Source organism: Rhinatrema bivittatum, chromosome 7, assembly GCF_901001135.1.
Source record: "Rhinatrema bivittatum chromosome 7, aRhiBiv1.1, whole genome shotgun sequence".
Taxonomy (NCBI): Eukaryota; Metazoa; Chordata; class Amphibia; order Gymnophiona; family Rhinatrematidae; genus Rhinatrema; species Rhinatrema bivittatum.
In genome coordinates, this window is record NC_042621.1 from 213,999,007 (window position 1) to 214,017,896 (window position 18,890).

Sequence of the window (18,890 nt, forward strand, 5' to 3'; positions counted from 1 at the left end):
GACCAGGCCAGCCCCGGAAATTGACGTCAGCACCCAGAGAGATTTAAACCTCTCCCTAGGAATTAACAGATGCCTTGTGATTAAGGTTCGTTGTGGTTGCCTGGGTGTGTACCCTCTGCTTGCCTGCCGCCTGCCTTGACCCTGCCTGGACTCTGACTCTGGTTGCCTGCCGCCTGCCTTCACCCTGCCTGGACTCAGACTCTGCTTGCCTGCTGCCTGCCTTCACCCTGCCTGGACTCCGACTCTGCTTGCCTGCCGCCTGCCTTGAACCTGCCTGGACTCCGACTTACTTTGCTTGCCGCCTGCCATGACAATTGCCTGGACTTTGCTCACTCCACCTCCCGGAGGGGAGTTCATCAGGACTGTTCCGTGGTGAGTACCCTCCGGACCAAGGGTCCACATCAGTACAGAATCACAAGGCCATGGACCCGGTAGATTTGACTGGTCTCCAGGCTATTCCGGGCCTGGCTCAACAACTCATGCAACAGCGGCAACAACAGCAGCAGCAACAGCAGTGCCTAGAGACTCTGACGGCCACCGTCAAATGGTTGGTAAGCTGGCTTGACTCGATGCAAGGAGCAGAAGCTGCCGCCCCTCCTCCAGCAAGTCCTAATCCTTCAACTTCCGTGAAACACATGCCTGCTCCACAATGATTCGCCGGACAGGCTAAACAATGTCAGGGATTTCTGAACCACTGCTTCATCAGGTTCTCTTTGCAGGAACAACAATTCCCTATGGATCGTGTGAAGACCTCGTTCATCATCTCCTTATTAGATGGGAAGGTGCTGGCTTGGGCCTCCCTGATCTGGGAACGCGGAGACGCCATCTTAAATGACTTGCCTCGGTTTGTTCAGATCTTTCGCCAAGTATTCGATGAGTATTCGTCTATCCACCGCCTCCTCTGAACTCCTCAAACTTCACCAAGGCACCCGCACCTTGGCCAATTTTGCAGTGGAATTTCGTACCTTGGCGTCCGAGTTGGATGGCATACAGATTGTCTAAGAGGTATCTTCCTGGAGGGGTTGTCTCCCCGCATTAAAGATGAGTTAGCAGCACATGAGATACCAGACGACTTGGAGGCATTGATTGATGGCAGGCCGCATTGATTGACGATTACAACAGATTGCTAAAGAATCTAGACCAGCCCGACGCATGGTTCCGTTAGCCCCTACCTTCTCCTGCTCCATGGTCAACCCAACTACATCTGAGACATCTTCAGAAGGCAGAGAGGAACCCATGCAGTTGGGGAGAAGCCACTTGACTACCGAAGAGAAGCAGCATCGACGAAGGCTGGGGATTTGTCTTTACTGTGGAAACAAGGGACATCTTCTGGCCCATTGTCCTGAACGTCTGGGAAACTATCAGACCTAGGCGTCATTGAGGGGCTGACCCTAGGGAGCAATCTCGCTCCTCACTGTACTGTTCCAGTCACGCTACATTACCACCAAGGATCCCTCATGACATTGGCTCTTATCGATTCGGGATCAGGGGGAAATTTCATCATAGCTGAACTGGTCCATCAGCTACAATTACCAGTACTTCATTGCAAATCACCCTTATACATTTCTTCGATCCAGGGGGAGAATCTTCTAGGTCAAATCACTGCCTGTACCGCCCCGATAATCCTCCATACGGGGATTCTTCATAAAGAGGAGATATCCTTCTTTATTTTGGAAAAAGCGGTTCACCCAGTTATACTGGGCCTCCCCTGGCTGCAAAAACACACGCCCATCATCGACTGGAGGACTCTTCAAATTACAGCCTGGGCGTCCGACTGTTTCACATCTTGTTTGGACCAGAGACCACAACCCAAGGTTCAATTAGCCACCACCAAACTCCAACTGCCTCCTCAATATGCACATTTTGCAGATGTCTTCTCCAAAGAAAGGGCAGAGATTCTCCCGGAACACCGTCCGTTTGACTGTGCTATAAATTTTTTCCCTAATACCAGTCCACCTAGAGGGAAGGTCTATCCGCAATCTGGCCCAGAATCGCTTGCCATGTCTCAATATATCAAAGAGAATCTTGAACGGGGGTTTATTAGTCCATCTTCGTCCCCGGACAGGGCGGGTTCTTTTTTGTTCCAAAGAAAGATGGGTCTTTGAGACCGTGCATTGACTACAGAGGACTCAATGCAATAACTCGCAAGGATCGTTATCCTCTCCCACTGATTCTGGAACTTTAGACCGTCTGCACGGAGCCAAAGTATTTTCTAAATTGGACTTGCGTGGCGCATACAACCTGGTTCGAATAAATCCGGGAGATGAATGGAAGACCGCATTTAACACACATGACGGTCACTATGAATATCTGGTGTGCAGTTGGACTTTACCACGGCCTTTCACCCTCAAGGGAATGGGCAGGCGGAACAGATCAACAGAGGATTGAAGTTGTTTCTTCACCTTTTTGTGAATGACCGCCAAGATGATTGGTCTACACTGTTGCCCTGGGCCGAATTTTCGCATAATTTCCACAATCACTCTGCTACGGGGAACTCCCCATTCCAAATTGTCTATGGCAAGCTGCCACAACCTCCTCTTCCTCTATTCCTCTCTGTCACCTCTCTGGCAGCTCATCTTTCTGCACTGCAGCTGCATGAACTATGGGAAGTCACCAATGCCAAACTTCTACGTGCGGCTGAGACTACCAAGCGGATGGCAGACAAACATCATCGACCTTCTCCACTGTTTAACACGGGAGATCGAGTTTGGCTCAGTACACGCCACATACGTCTCCGGGTTCCATCCATGAGACTCGCTCCCAAGTATATTGGTCCTTTCTTCATTAGTAAACGCCTGGGACCGGTAACCTATCGCCTGCGACTTCCAGCCAGTCTTCGAATCCATAATTCCTTCCATGTCTCATTGCTGAAACCAGTGCTTCTCTCTCAGTTCTATGCTGATCCACCTCGCTCACCGACTGTTGCATCTGAGGATGATCCAATTTATCAGGTACGCGAGATCCTGGATGTCCGTCGTAACCACAGGAGGTGGGAATATCTGATTGCATGGGAAGGATTTGGTCCGGAGGAGAACTCGTGGGAGCCATCAGTGAACATCTTGGATAAAGCTTTACTCCAGCACTTTCATCTAACCCATCCTGGGAAACCCGGTCTTTCCAGAAGGGGGCGTAAGAAGGGGGGTACTGCTGCGATTCCTGGCCGGATCCTTACCTTCACCCGGGCACCGGAGCGGAACCCCCTCCCGAGGCGGCGAACAGCGCGCGGGCCGCGGCACGATTCCCCCGGCGTTCCCTCATGCAGCGTCGGCAAGAGCGCGGCAGGCCCCACCTCTTAAAGGGGCCGCAGCGCGAAGACCAGGCCGGCCCCGGAAATTGACGTCAGCACCCAGGGAGATTTAAACCTCAACCTGGGAATTAACAGATGCCTTGTGATTAAGGTTCGTTGTGGTTGCCTGGGTGTGTACTCTCTGCTTGCCTGCCGCCTGCCTTGACCCTGCCTGGACTCCGACTCTGCTTGCCTGCCGCCTGCCTTGACCCTGCCTGGACTCCGACTCTGCTTGCCTGCCGCCTGCCTTGAACCTGCCTGGACTCAGACTTGCTTTGCTTGCCGCCTGCCGTGACCGTTGCCTGGACTTTGCTCACTCCACCTCCCAGAGGGGAGTTCATCAGGACTGTTCCGTTGTGAGTACCCTCCAGACCAAGGGTCCACATCAGTACATTAGGAGCCTATATGCTGATTTTCCATGTCACGTTAGTCTTTGAAAATTACTCCCAATATGTTTAATTGGTTATATATAAAGGAAAATATCAGATATGACTACAAAATATTATTTATTGCAGTTATGAACTGTGGATTTGAGTACTTTTGTTACAGCAAGCCTAATTCAAAATATATTATGTTCAAACTATAAAAAGCTTTTTTGCCACAATGACTGGTTACCATAGTCAATATAATTCAGAATATAGAAGCTACAATGATGACAGGCAGTAAAGAATGTGCATTGTCAAACAGTGTAAGAAAATGTATTTCCAAAATGGACTCTTATCGTATGTTAACTTTATTAAATATATACATTTTCTGTAGAGCTTCTTACCTGGTCTCCCACGAGGCATCCTTGTGAACTACTTTCCATGTTCCAGAAACATTCTCAAATTTCTCCACTGTAAGGAAGGTGTGCTCATCCTGGAATGTAATTAAGATAGCTGACATAAAACACACATGATCCTTGCTAATGTATATATTATTGGAAGGGAAATTATGTAAAATGAGTACCTTTATTTATGTTTATTTGTTGATATACAAGCTCATATGATAAATTTGCCAACAAATTCTGCTGTTTGTATCAGCAACCTAATTTATTGTTGATCTACTGTATCAAAAGATTTTAAGGTCTGAAATATGTAATATTTCAAAATATAAGCATATGTAATGAATAAAGATATTCTTTACCCAGAATTCAGCAGTCACTGATTCAGTTAATATCAGTGTGACAATTTTTGTATATTGCACTTGATTCATACTGTGACAAATGGGGATCTTCTTTCTTTATTGCCACTGACTCCCCTTCCCCCCATGCGGAGAGGTTTTAGATCAGTTTCTGGTTTGACAGTGGCAGTTACTGAGATAACAACATGCAATAATCATGAGTACTTTACCAGTTGACATGCGTTTGCAGGCCTCGCCGCTTACTGGTTTCATGTGGGGTTTGATGAGTTAGAAGGAAGATCCGTAGGTTGCAGATTGGAGAAGAGGGGAAGAAGGGATTCCAGGAAGAAGAGATTCGCTCAGGAAGCATGAAGAAGAATGGGGAAGTTTAATGAGATCCATGAGGGATGAGTGGAGAGAAACTCTGCAATGGGAAATGAGGGTGACGAGGAGATCCATTTTGAGAGAGTTTCAGGAGATCACAGGGGTTGGAGGGAAAGGAGATCTGGAGAAGTGGCGGCATAGAGGAGATCCACAAGAGGGGACAGGGGGTTGTGGCGAGAAGGTCTGTCATAGCAGGCCAGAAAGAGGGAGATCTGGGAGAAGGAAGATCCATGATCCTCCCTCCTTCCAATCTCCATTCTCTTTCCTCCTTTCTTTATTTCCCTTTGCCTTGCTCTCATCCCCCAACCCCTTTTAATCCTCTCCTCCTCCAAGATCCACGTCCTTTCCCCCTCGCTGAGGTCCCCTCTCTCTCTTGCTTTCCCATTCTTTTCTTCTCCTCTTTCCCAAAGTTGCCTCTCTTTTGCCAATCTCCCCCAAATCTCTAATTCTTCCCCAGTCCTTGACATACTCTCTCTCTCTCATCCCCCATTCTTGATCCCCCTACCCTCATCCCAAGTCACAATTCCCCTTCTCCATCTTTCCCCTAATCCCAATCCTCCTTCTTTCTCTCCTCTCCCCCCCTACTATCTTTCCCAACTCCATGTACCATTCCCCATTCTCTTTCTACATCCCCTTACCAATACCGTAGATATCTTCTCCCCCCCAAAAAAATCACCATAAAACAAAATAAATTGACTCACAAGAATAGTTGGAAAATATTATTCTTGTCATGTAAATTCAAATTTGCTTTATTTAATATGTATATTTATGCTAATGTACTAAAGAAATCCCTCACACTTTTACAAACTTTGGCCCTATTTGCTATGGAGGTAATTTTCAAAGGAGTTATGCATAAGTAGCATATATTATAACAATTTTCAAAAGTGCATTTATGCACATAAAACCTTGTGACAATTCAACCCATGGAGTGAATTTTCAAAGGAGTTAAGCACATAAAAGTAGCAATTTTCAGAAGACCATTTACATGCATAAAACCCAGTTTTATGCATGTAAATCCTTTTGAAAAATTACCTCCTAAGCATTTTTTCCCATAGACATAAAATGGAAGAAAACTATTAGTAAACAGGCCCCAAAATTTGCCCAAGAATTTCAAACTCTTCACACAGAGTCTATCCCTGAACTGCCACAGGAAAGAAGTGGCTATGCCTATAGGCCATCCTCACAGCTTATCTGTTTAGGTGAATAAAGTTCTAAATGGGGCTGCTCATCACTGAAACAAAATTCATGATAACATGAACATGAAACTTTCTAGTTTTTTGTTTAGATTGGTTATTGCCTTTTCAGACAGCATTAGTCATTTACATAGCTCTTTATGGGGTCCATTTACTAAGCTGAGTTGCTGTAATAATGCGCGTTATGGACCACGTAACAGTAACACACATTTTTGCCAATAACACACAAAAAATCAGAACCAATGCAAGTTTAAAATAATTAGTTATGTTGCATGCAACTGCATACAGATGAGCTCATTATTATAGAAAAAGAACAACGTGGCTTGCGGTAAACCTTGGGAGCCCCATTATTCTCAGAAAGTTAACTATCACTCCAGAGGTACAGTTAACTTTCTCATGGGAGCATCACCAGGTTACTGCTCAAGATGATGCTTCCAAGGCAGAAATTTAAAGGAGCCAGCAGACCTAGTTAAAGCCTCTCACACCCTATCCAGAAATCCCTAGTGGGTCTAGTGGGGAAGGGCATGATTCCCTCCCCACACTCTCACTTGGACCATAAATAAAGGGAAAAAAAATCATACACACCCTATCTCAGTTGCCAAGCTCCACCCATTTTAAGAAAATGGATGCTCTTCCTCCTCAATCCCTGACCCTCCCTAGACTCACCCTTTACTCCCTGGGGGTCTAGTGGTGGCAGAGCGGAGGCAGGAACGATTTCTACCCATTCCTGCTCCACCAGCACCACTTTTCAAAGTGGCACCAGCTGACCCTGTGAAGGGCAAAGGAGTGCCAGGGTCAGCCAGAAATGAATGGCAACATCAGCATGAACATTCTACTATTTAATTCTATTATGGCTGAAACACAACTTATTTAGCAATAATACAACACAATTAAAAGCTAAAGATCGTGAGGTCGATATTCAAAAGCCATTTAGATGGATAACTGAAAGGTTATCCATCTAAATGGCTACCCAGCGATATTGAAAGCCATGTGCTGCTAAATTCTAGCCACATGATGAGTTATGCAGCTATAATTTAGCCGCATAAGTTGGGGACGTTCCGGGGGGCAGGCAGGAGGTGTTTCCGATAGTCGGAGTTAGCTGCTTAACCTATGCAGTTAACTCTGATTGGGCCGTAGGGTTGTCCTATTGCCAGATAGATATAACGGGCTAACTTTAAAATAGCTGAGTATATTCAGCAGCCCGACCATGCCAAATGTGCTAGCTAGCCGAGCCACACAGCAGCTGAAAATGGACCTCCTATAAATTTGAAGTGTATGTTATGATTATGGAGGATCAGCTGTGACCTTTGAACTTTAGTCCCAAATGAATAATTTTTACATAACTAGAAGGATGGATAAAGATGTTGTGAACTTGAGTGGAAAGCAAAACTGACATCACATGGATGTGACTTACCATTTTCTCAACAGAATTTCTGGGGTTTGCACTAACAAAAGTTATTTTGGCAACATTTCCCTACGAAACAAAAACATATTTCAGCTCTTTTTAATAATTGTCAACAGGATATGTATATATAATATGACTGCTAAAACTAATTGTAATTTTTCTTTACTCTCAGAGTACAATATTAGCCTTAGATAGCTCCCTTTGAATCCTGACTCGCTGGTTTGACAATTCCTCTGAATCCTGACTGACTCACAGTGGAGCCGATGTGACAAGCTGAGCGTTAAAAATGTGCGCGGAAATTCAGCTCCCAGATTCTTTACACACAAGCTACATTTTAAACTCCTGATGCAATAAGCTAATGGTAGGCTAATACATTAGGGGTTACATGCACACAAAGCAGAAAATGTGTGCAGAGAAAAGGGCTCAGCACCCAGAAAAACAGGACTTGTGGCAGAAATCATATTTTATGTGCGGAAAACATCACGTATGCATACAAGTCCGGTTTTCCGCACATAAAATATGATATATGTGCACAAAAATGCTTTCTGCACAGAAAATAATTCATGCCCACACAAAAGTTTTTCAGCACAGAAAGCTTTACTTAGGTTTTCTGTGCATAAAATCCCAATCTGTTAAAATGTTAAATGTATTTATAATGTTATTTTAAAATGTTATTTGTTATTTGTTATAATGTAAGCCGCCCACGTGGCGACAGTTTTTATTTCACTGTACACCGGTGTGATATGTATTTTATACAGGAACGTCGGTTTATAAAAACTAAAAATAAATAAATAAATAAATAAATTACAGGTCCTGCCACTAGAACTCCTGCTTCTGCCATAACTCCACCTCTGACCAGGAGTAATATTTACAGCACTAAGAAAACATGAGTTAAACCGGTGCACCTCTCTGCATTGACAGGTAATAGCTAATGCCTTCATTAGCATGGAATTTCCAGGCAAGGTTGCTAAGCAATGTGTGTAATTCATGAGCACAAACGTCCTTGCTATATCGGGAGTACATGAGTGCCCCTTTTTACATTAGGGCTCAGTGTGAGATGCAACATTGACCACTGAAAACTCTCAGGCTTCCATAGAAATCCCAGGGTGACTTTTGCTAAAACAAGAGAGCTTCCTATGAACCTTCTTTGGGTTGCCCACAGACATTTGAAGCTTTACAGTGGTCTACGCTTCCATTCCTTTTCTGCCAGCTGTTGAAAATAGCCTGCAAGGCATTCTCTCAAGATATGGCCTTTTACATGGGATCTGAAGGGAGACCAGTAACTGCATGATTGTTAACAATGCACACTGCCGATCAAAAGTAGTCAAACTATGTTTATGATTCAGTATCATCGTAACAACAGTATTTAGGGGGTAAGTAGTCAAAAGTGGACATCTTGCTACAAGCTCTGAGGGTACTTTTACACATGGGTTTTCACCAATAATCAAAGTAAAAACATGCTAGTAGGTGTTTTTTTATTTTTAGTATTGCCCAAGGAAAAAAAAATTATGCACAGAGATTTGTGTCTGATTTCTCTGCATTTAATTTTCTGGGGACAAAACTACACAAGGAGGTTCAACCACACCCTTTCCCTGCCCCAGAGTCTGCCCACTTTTACCCACATACAGGGTGGGCAATAATCAAAGAGCCCATTTCTGCGGATAAAACAGTTTTACCTGCAGAAATGCTTTTGGTTATCGCCCTCTTTATGTCAGCAGACAACAGCGAGAGTGCCAGCTTGCAGGTGGTCCCTGGGATGCTGTGCGATGGGGGCTGGAGACAGTGTCGATGCTGCTGGTTCCCTGGCTCCCTGCATGACCAAGAAGGGTTCTAAAAAGAGGCCATGCATGCCGCCCCCCTCAGGCTGGCAGACTGAGACTCAGCCTCGATGAGAGGGTAGGAGGGCACCAGAAGCAGAGGGAGCCTGTACCGCCTCTTACTGTCATTCCTCCCTACCCTGTGCCAGCCCCTGTGTACACTGAAAACTTGCAGGCTGGCATCTCCTGTGTGTTGATCTTGTGAGATCAGAATACAAGAAGCACCAACCCGCAAATTCTGAAACTGCTCACCGAGCTGACAGAGACAGGGAGCAGCTCTGCCACTAAATAGGTATTTTGCTTGGGGAGGCAGGGAAAACATGGGGGGAGGGGCAAGCAGATGCTGTGGAGGCATCAGCACTGGAGGTGAGGAGGCAAGAGGCTGATGCTAGTGGGAGCGGGGCAAGGATGCTATGGAAAGAGGGGCAGTTAAACAGTAGGAGAGAAGATATTGGGAATGGGATAAGAGGCAGGTGAGAGGATACTGGGAAGGGGGACTGAGTAAGAAGCAGGGGAGAGGATGCTTACCAGTCTATACAATGGTTGTACGTTATGAAGGACATCACCAAAAGTCATGTTTTCTGGGCTTTTGTCAACTGGATTTTTTAGCAAAAGGACTATCAATTGGCTTTGGTTGAAAAACGGTGGTTCTGGACCTTTTGGCAAATCTTTAACTGTATCCTAGAAGAGAAGGGCTTTATGTCATCATAGAACATATATTATAATATACCCACATTCAAACAGACAACACATTGGAAATGACTGCACTTAATATTTGAGTTAAATGAATTGTCAAACTAAAAATAATACCACAAAATGTAAACAATACGATGAAAGCTGTGAACAAGGCTTGATAGCGTGTGACGTACTAAGTGCTAGGCACTCAAAGAGGATAACTTTCAAACAGACGTGCGGGCGCACGTGAACACGAGTATGCCGGCTTGCGCCAATGAACGTGGCCATTTTATAACATACGGGCATACATGCACCCATGGTATAAAATAGGCTGGATGCGTGTACATGTGCACGGGATTTTATATGGACGGGCGCACATGTAAATGGGGGGATTTCAGTAGATATGTGTGCAGCCGTAATTGCCATTTCCCCCAGTTCATTCCCAGTTCACCCAGGATTTCCTAACCCCTCCCCCCCCCCCGAGTTAAATAGCCTCCCCTTTGACCCTGTTAGCCCCCACCGTTAAAACCCCTGCTGACTAGCCTCGGTTTTTTTGTTTCAGGACTTGCACGCCATCCATAGCAGAAGTTACGCAGTAGGGGAACCCCGGTACGCGCCTGTGCGCGTAAACACGTACTGGATTCATTGAGAAAATCGGGAATCATGCCCCGCCCAGACCACGCCCGGCTCTTTTTTGGAAACATTTTTAGGCGTGTACCAGGAGACCCGCACGTACTCGCATGCTTTGTTAAATACGCGCACTGCGCGCCAGCCCGACATGTGCATGTATCTCCCGGCTTCGGCTTGTGTAGGGCTTTTAAAATTCACCTTTTATTGCTGAAATTAAAGACATCATCCCTCTGTGGACCATGGAACGTACATAGAATGTACAGGACTTTAAAGCTTTTATTACCTTTGCAATAGCTCTGGACAAGTTTCTAAATAACTGAATATAAGCAGCTAATGTGTGTGGTCCATAAATAGTAGAAGCTCCCTCATACCGTTGAACCTGCAAAAAAAAAAAATTAAGTGAACAACAATTTTAGATCCTGTTAGCTGCTTAATTCAATACAATCTGACTCTGATACTCTTTGCTACAGAAAGAATCGTGCAGACATGAATTCACCTGCTCATTTTTGCCCAGTGCCTGAGAATTCAGGCACACCATACATCCATAAAATCTAGTATTACCCTTTGTACCAGAAGAAGGGTTGATGCTCAATTATTTAAGGCCCTGGTTATCAACAATGCTATTCTGAAATTATATTTATTTACTGCACCTTTTATACCCAGCTGAGCCTCGAGGAATGCCTGCAGTACTTGTCTAAGGACTGTGCATTGCACCACTTTGCCACAGTGCTGGCACAGGCTCAGGACAAGAACTGGTTTGGGATGAGCTTGTCTGGCCTTCAAGATCCACTATATCATTGATCCTAAACTGTTCTACATATGGTCATGCATTTGAAGGATCTGTGACAAAGACCCCATACTCATGACTCTACTATACCACTATTACCACAGCACTATCCATTTATCACCACTATCCATTTCCTTCTTCTAAAAATATTTGCAGCGCAGCACACCATTTAGATCACGAGGGCCAGAAGATCTCCCACTACACCTGTGAAAGAATATGATGGAACACAAAACAGAAAAAGATCTCTCTCTCTCTTGAATGTCACAATCACCCAGACAAAAAATGTCTCCTTAATGATGCCTATATTATACATCAGGGATAGGATTCCCATGGGTATTTTTAAAGCTGTGTTTCCTGAGCAGTAGCACACAGTGGAAATGCGGCGCTACTGCTATGCTAATATTTATTTATTTGTTTGATAATAATCATTTCATTACCTGATATTCTTCATAAGTAGTGATGTAGTGTGTATAAACATTGCATAAGCCTGAAATAACAACATTCATTCCTGGAGTTTCCTCAGATTCAAATTCCTAAAAATAAAAAATAATATATAGATATACAGGATAAAATCAAATTCCTTAAATTACAATTAGAAATAACATTGCCATGACTGGACTGATGGTCCAGCATCAGCGCCAAGCTCTGCTGTAAGAAAGCTGTATATTTGATTCCTGGACCCGGGAACTGTTCCTCAGGCTAGCCAGAGTTGGGAATGCTACAAGGGCGTGCAGCCATCACGCAACACCGTCACCTACTGTCTGACATAAAAATGCAGCTCTGCAGGGTTCCCGAGGTACATGCAATTCTTACCTCTCAGCTGGAGATTTGTTGCTGTGGTTACCGATAGATGGGAGGGGAAATAAAGTAAGAAAGAAAACTCCCAGGTAAGCTGCAAATGGAACCTCATTATGCAATTGGTTCAGTTAGGACAGGGTTCAATTGAACTAGAAGCCCTACAACATAGACTTTGAATATGATTTCAGATTTTTTTCTGCTATAAAATGTATATTAAGGGGAGCTTCTTGATGTAAAACATGACGACGTCACTTTGATGCCATCCTCAAGATGGCTGGTGCCTTTGTTTAAAGGAATGGGATGGGATGGGAGAGGAGTGAATGGGCCAGGGAGGCACCAGCAAGAAGACTGGACATTTATCCTATGGTTAGCTCAGTCGTATCTTTTATGTTGATTAATGCCCACTCAATTGACCAGAAAAGTGTTGTTTTATTTCATTGCCTCAGAGATAATAACTTAGATATACAATGTGTCTCTGAAACTTGGCAATAGACTCTGATATTCCCCCCCCCCCCCCCCCCCCTATATATTCCATATCAAAATCTCGCCTTGGGAAGAAAGGTGGTGACATTCTTGCAATTTTCAAGAAGGATATATCATTGTCCAACGCAGACCCCTTGGCCCATCGGGCCAGACCTTGGGGACAGAGAGCTTAGGTCATGTCAGCTGCTGGGCACCGATGTCAAGACCGATGTCAAAGACGCACAATTTTCCCTAGCGTATCCTTTTTTAGCACAGCGGGTCGTTTAAATATGACGTCGGGGGCCCAGGAGTGGTGGTTGGTCGTGCTTTAGGAAAGCGGGCACTCAGCATTTAGCGCCTGCTTTCTACATGCCTGATGGAAGGTAATCTTCAAACAGCCTGGATAATATCAGTGATGTCTTACGCATGTAAGTTCGCTTTGAAAATATTCCGGCAATTGGCCGAGTACGCACACACATTCACTCGTGCAATCTTAAACCTTCTCCTCGAAGGGAATAACTTGTGCACATACATAGGTACTCGTAGAAATTGTATCTGAGGCAGTTTTAAAAAGGTATTTCAAAAAAAGAGCTTAGGACTGTTTTACAGGCAATGGTGCTCAGTAGATTGGATTATTGTAATTCATTATTCCTAGGCCGTCCAGAAGGATTATAAAAGGTGTTAAGAGTTTAGAGCAAAATGGAGGGTTAGAATAATTACAGGAATTGGGTACCATGAAGGAATAATGCCACAGTTACAACTTCATTGGCTTCCAATAAAACTGAGGATATGGTTTATATTAGTTGTAGCTTCCATCTTGGCATGGGGTACACAGGAAGGGTCAGAGACTGCGCAAGCCCCAGTACCTCCCAAGGTTCCTGCACAGGGGGAAAGCAAGTTTTTTCAAGACCCTTATAGTTTTATCTCTCTATGGGGCTCTTCTGCACACCAGTCACTCACTCCCAAAACTGTTGCTCAAAATAAAGTTTCTACTGGTGACAAGAAACAAATTAAAGTCCAAATAAGATACACTTCTGAGTAGTGCTCCAACAGCAATTCAAACCAAAAAAAAACAAAATCACAAAAATAAACACAGTCTCTCTCCACCACAAAACTGGTCAGCTCTTTGGGATGGGTACCCCTTGTACCCTGGTTACTCCCAGAGCCTGCTTGATATCTGAAATCTTTTCTCCAAGGTCCTTTTTTAATTCTCTCTCTGCGTTTTCTATGCTGTCTCAGGTTGATTGTAGCTGACAGGGGTGGCTCAAGGCAATTTGCTGCCTGAGGCAAGGGATGAGATACTGCTCCCCCCCCCCCCCCCCCACCACAAACAACCAAGAGACATGGCGCAAGTCAAATTACCCCTTGGATTCTTGCCTTGTCAATGATTTGAAATGCTGGGGAAGCAGGCAGGCAGGGGTAAGAGTGTTACGCCGGTCGACCATGGACGCCGCAACCGACCGTGCTCACCTCCCTTACCGCCATCTCGTCCCACTGCGGGCCACTAGAGCCGCCCGCAGCACACTGTGTTGTTTCTCCTGCCTGCTCAGAGACTGCAGGTCTTGACTCGCGGCAGGACCGCCGCCGCCGACTTCGGGCTCCGCCCCCTGACGCCTGCTAGCAGGTGCGCATGCAACACAAGAGCATTAAAGAGCCCAGGGCAGGAACCCTGGGCCAGCCCTCCAGATGACATCCTGGGAGGGATATTTAAACCCTTTTCTTGCTAGCCTTCAATGAGTTAGCAAGGACTTCGGTTTAGCTACTCTGACCGCTCTAAGCTGCACGCTTAGACACCTCACTACCCTCCGGGGATCTCCCTCCATACGAAGCTCTAGGCACCCGCTCCTCGGGAGCCTCTCGCTTCCAACCACCCTTCAGGGTTTCTACTAACTAGACAACCGCTCCTCAGGGGTCTCTCTCTCTCTCTTTCTATTTTTATTTCAGGATCTTCTGGACTATTAGGTACTCGCTCCTCGAAGGCCTACTTGTCTGTGTATCCTGAACCACAGACTTTGGGTCCCACCATCTCTATTGCCAGGAAGATGTCCGCACTATGCTCCTGTGAGTACCTCTATGATTCGGTGCTCTAACTTCACCCACCAGGCTCGGCCTTACCCGCACTGCGGGTTCTCATATATCTTGAACATCTGGGTGAGACTTCTACATCTGAGACTGTCTGAACGTATTGGCATCTCGCGGACTTCAGTGCCTTGCCTTCCTGCCTCATACCATCTATCTACAGCAGCACAATAAAGCCTTCCACCTACTACGTGTCTGCTATCTGAGTTTAGCCTATCGCTGTGGTTCCCCATGGGAGGAGTCATCTCCACAGCGACCAAGGGTCCACACGATGCCCCAAACACAACAGAGTTCCCGAGGAGTGGAAGAAAAGACGGTCAGTGATAATATTTCTAGAAAGCTGGCAACCCTGCCTCACTCCTGGGAATCCTACCACCTGCTTCCCATCCTTTCCCAGCACTTGCACCCTGAGGACGTGGGAGGTTGAATGGGGAGGGTATTAGTTGCTCGACAAACTCTACAGGTTTTCGCAATTACAAATTATGCATTAATAAAATCAGATTTTACATGAAGAAAGGATATTCAGAGTACAGTCTTCAAATATACAAATATCACTTACAACAACATGGATATCATATTTACATGCACTGCAGTAAGAACCCTACCCATGAAAATGCAACACTGGAAACATTACACCAGGCCCTAAAACACCAAAACATCTCCTCTTAAGAAAATAGAACAAGACAGACTGCTACACAGAAACCTCACAGTAGCAGAATATCTCACCTCTGTCACACACCAGAGCTCAGACAGACCCTCATCAAATAGAGAATAATATGACCATAAAGAATAAATAGAAGCGTGCAGACAAACTGAACTGGAAATCACAATAGGCCAGACTCTGTATGCCGTGCAACAGTGAAAAACAGAAACCACCAATCTTCATAAAACAAAAACAGGAAATATAAAATATCAATCATAATAATAAAACCATGCTAATAAAAATAAATAAATATTTCAAGACAAATGACAAATAGAATAACATTCTATAATTAAATGTATATAAAAATGTTTAAAAACTTCACAAAACCAATAAAATATTTTGAAACAGCAGACATATCAAACAACATCCAATAATTAAACTAATAAGGATAAAAACATTCCCAGCTTTTCATAGTTGGGAACGTTTGATTTCCAGCCACCCTGACATTGTCCTGGATTATTGGGGGTAAGGGGGCTGCAAACAGACTTTGTCCACTCTCTCACATACACACACTTTCTAATATACATACACACACATGCTCACACACATGCACTCACATGCTCTCTTGTTCTCCTCCTTTCCATCCCCTCTCCCACCCCTTCATTTCCTTTCTATCTCACTCACTCCGTTTTCTCTTTCATCCCCCTCACTCATTTAGTCACCTTTGCTTCTCTTCCTTCTCACACACTCACTCACTTTCTCCCATCCTCTCTCACACACTCACTCACTTTCTCCCATCCTCTCTCACACACTCACTTACCCTTCCCATCCCTTCTCATTCATTCACTTATCCCTCCCCTCTCCTGCCCTGCTCTCTCACTCACCCCCCTTCTCTTCTCTCACGTCACCTACTGGGTGCCTTCCTTCTTCCTGCCTGCAAGGTTTCCCTTTTTGCTCGCAGGGCTTGGGCTCCCCGCAAGCACGTCAGAATTTGGCACCACTGTGCCACTGCTGTCTTCTTCCTACCCTGAGGACCTTAGATCCCCTTGAACACGTCATAATTTTGTGCTACCAAATCTTTTTATCCACATATGGGGATGTCATAACTTCATGCTGCTGCTGCTGCTGCCTTCTCGCTGCCTGCGGGGCATGGGATCCTCGCAGGCAGGTTAGAATTTTTCACTGCCACCGTCTCTTTGTTCTTGTTGCTTGTGGGGTTTCGGATCCTCGCAGGCAGGTTAGAATTTTTCACTACCACCGTCCCTTTGTTCTTGTTGCTTGTGGGGTTTCGGATCCTCGCAGGCAGGTTAGAATTTTTCACTGCCACCATCCCTTTGTTCTTGTTGCTTGTGGGGTTTCGCATCCCTACTGGCAGGTCACAATTTCATGCTACTGCCATCACCTTCTTCCTACCAGCGAGCATTCATCATTTGGAGCCGCAGGCGTTTTGTATCTGGATGTGAGGTGAGGCAGCCGCCACGGAGGTGTTTTATTGAGGCAACACTTTTTACAGACTCAAACGTTTGTCACCTGAGGCGGCCACCTCACCCTTCCTAATGAGAGAACCACCCCTGGTAGCTGAATTAGTCTTAGACTCTTGTGAACTTTCTCAGCAGAATGTCCTTCCTCTGACACCTCCTATTACATAGTAACATAGCATAGTAATGATGGCAGAAAAGGACCAAATGTTCCATCCAGTCTGCCCTGCAAGCTTCTTATGGCAGAATCTGTTGCACCCCGTGTTTCACTTAAGGGTAGCAATTGTCACTCTGTGCAGTTATCCTCGAACCTTATGTTAAACCATAAAAAATGTACTGCTAGCAACATTTTTGCTGGGTGATGAGCCGTCTTGAAAATTCAGACAGTGCTGCTTGACATGCTTTGCTTATGGACTCAGCAGTAGAAGCAGTCCTATGCTTTTTCCCTTATGTCTGCATATTTACTCAGACAGTAAAAATCAGGGCCTGTGTTGGTTGTCATCTGAATCCAATTCATCTTCCCCTGCCGCTCCCCCCACCTTGCTGTTAAAACAGAGAACAATGTTGCAGTTACATCAAAAGCAACAAGGCTTTTGGTTAAGGGTAGTAACCCCTGCACCAGCAAATTACACCCATGTGCCCTTTTCTTTATTTCCAACCTCTAGCCTTCAGGGATCCACAGTTTATCCCATGCCCCTTTGAATTCTTTGACTGTTTTTGCCTTCACTATCTCCTCCTGAAGGGTATTCCAGACATCCTCTCCATGAAGAAATATTTCCTGCAGTTGGTTCTGAGTCGTCTTCCCTGGAGTTTCACTTCTTGACCCCTAGTTCTACTGTTTCCTTTCCATCAGAAAAGGTTTGAAGTTCATACATCATTAAAACATTTCAGGTATCTGAAGGTCCCCTGCACCTCCTCTCTTCCAGGGTATACATGTTCAGATCCTTCAGCCTTTCCTCATAAGTCTTTCAATATTGACCCCACACTATTTTGGTCTCCCTTCTCTGGACTGCCTCCATCCTATCTCCATCCTTTTTGATACGGGCTCCAGAAATGAACACAGTACTCCATGTAAGGCCTCACCAAGGACCTGTATAAGAGCATTATCACCTCCTTTTTCTTACTGGTTATTCCCCTCTCTATGCAGCGTAGCATTCTTCTGGCTTTAGCTATCGTCTTGTCATATTATTTCACCATCTTCTGATCACCAGACATTATCACCCAAGACCCCTCTCTTGGTCTGTGCACATCAGTCTTTCACCTCCTATCAATTACAGCTCTTTTGGATTACCGCATCCCAGATGCATGACTCTGCATTTCTTGGCAATTAATCCCAGCTGCCAAATCTTTGACCATTCTTCAAGCTTTCTTAAAACACTTTTCATTCTCTCTACTTCTTTAGGTATGTCTATTCTGTTGCAGATCTCAGTATGATCCACAAACAGACAAACTTTACCTTCTATCTCTTCCACAATGTCGCTCACAAAGATATTGAATAGAACCAGTCCCAATACCAATCCCTGTGGCACTCCACTCAACACGGTTCTCTCTTCAGAGTAGGTTCCATTTACCATTACATGCCACCATCTTGGCACTCACTCCCAAGCTTCTCATTTTATTCACAAGCCTCCTATGCAGGACAATATCAAAAGCTTTGCTGAAATCCAAGTAGATCATAACAAGCACTCTTCCTTGATCCAATTCTCTAGTCACCCAATTCAAAAAATCAATTAGATTTGTCTGACAGGACCTTCCCCTGGTGAATTATTACTGCCTCGGGTCCAGCAAACCACTTGATTGTAGATACTTCACTATCCTTTCTTTTAGCAGCATCTCCATTCATTTTCCCACCATCAAGGTGAGACTAACCGGCCTGTAGTTTCCAGCCTCCTCTCTGCTATCACTCTTGTAAAGTGGTATCACCACCACTCTTCTCCAATCCCACAGTACTACTCCTATTTCCATGTATCTATTGAACAGGTCCTTCAGCCAACCAACCAGCACATATCTGAGCTCCCTCATTATCCAGGGATGTACCTCATCTGGCCCCATGGCCTTGTCCACTTTCAGATTGCCTAGCTCTTCCCATACATTCTGTTCCATAAACAAAGTTTTGTCTACCCCCATCCCCATCTACGGTCTTGTCTACCAG

General features: G+C 45.0%; 1 protein-coding gene across 3 annotated transcripts in view; it reads right to left on the reverse strand.

The window, feature by feature from the left end:
- LOC115095720 (putative neutral ceramidase C) overlaps positions 1 to 18,890 on the reverse strand; it is a 149,808-nt gene that overhangs the window by 12,412 nt on the left and 118,506 nt on the right. For all 3 annotated transcript variants that reach the window (XM_029609793.1, XM_029609792.1, XM_029609791.1), the window contains exons 16-20: positions 11,716 to 11,811; positions 10,775 to 10,870; positions 9,715 to 9,867; positions 7,379 to 7,438; positions 4,056 to 4,144 (exon numbers count right to left, since the gene is read on the reverse strand). In XM_029609793.1, coding sequence (XP_029465653.1) covers positions 4,056 to 4,144; positions 7,379 to 7,438; positions 9,715 to 9,867; positions 10,775 to 10,870; positions 11,716 to 11,811 — 494 coding nt within the window. The remainder of the gene's footprint in view (positions 1 to 4,055; positions 4,145 to 7,378; positions 7,439 to 9,714; positions 9,868 to 10,774; positions 10,871 to 11,715; positions 11,812 to 18,890) is intronic.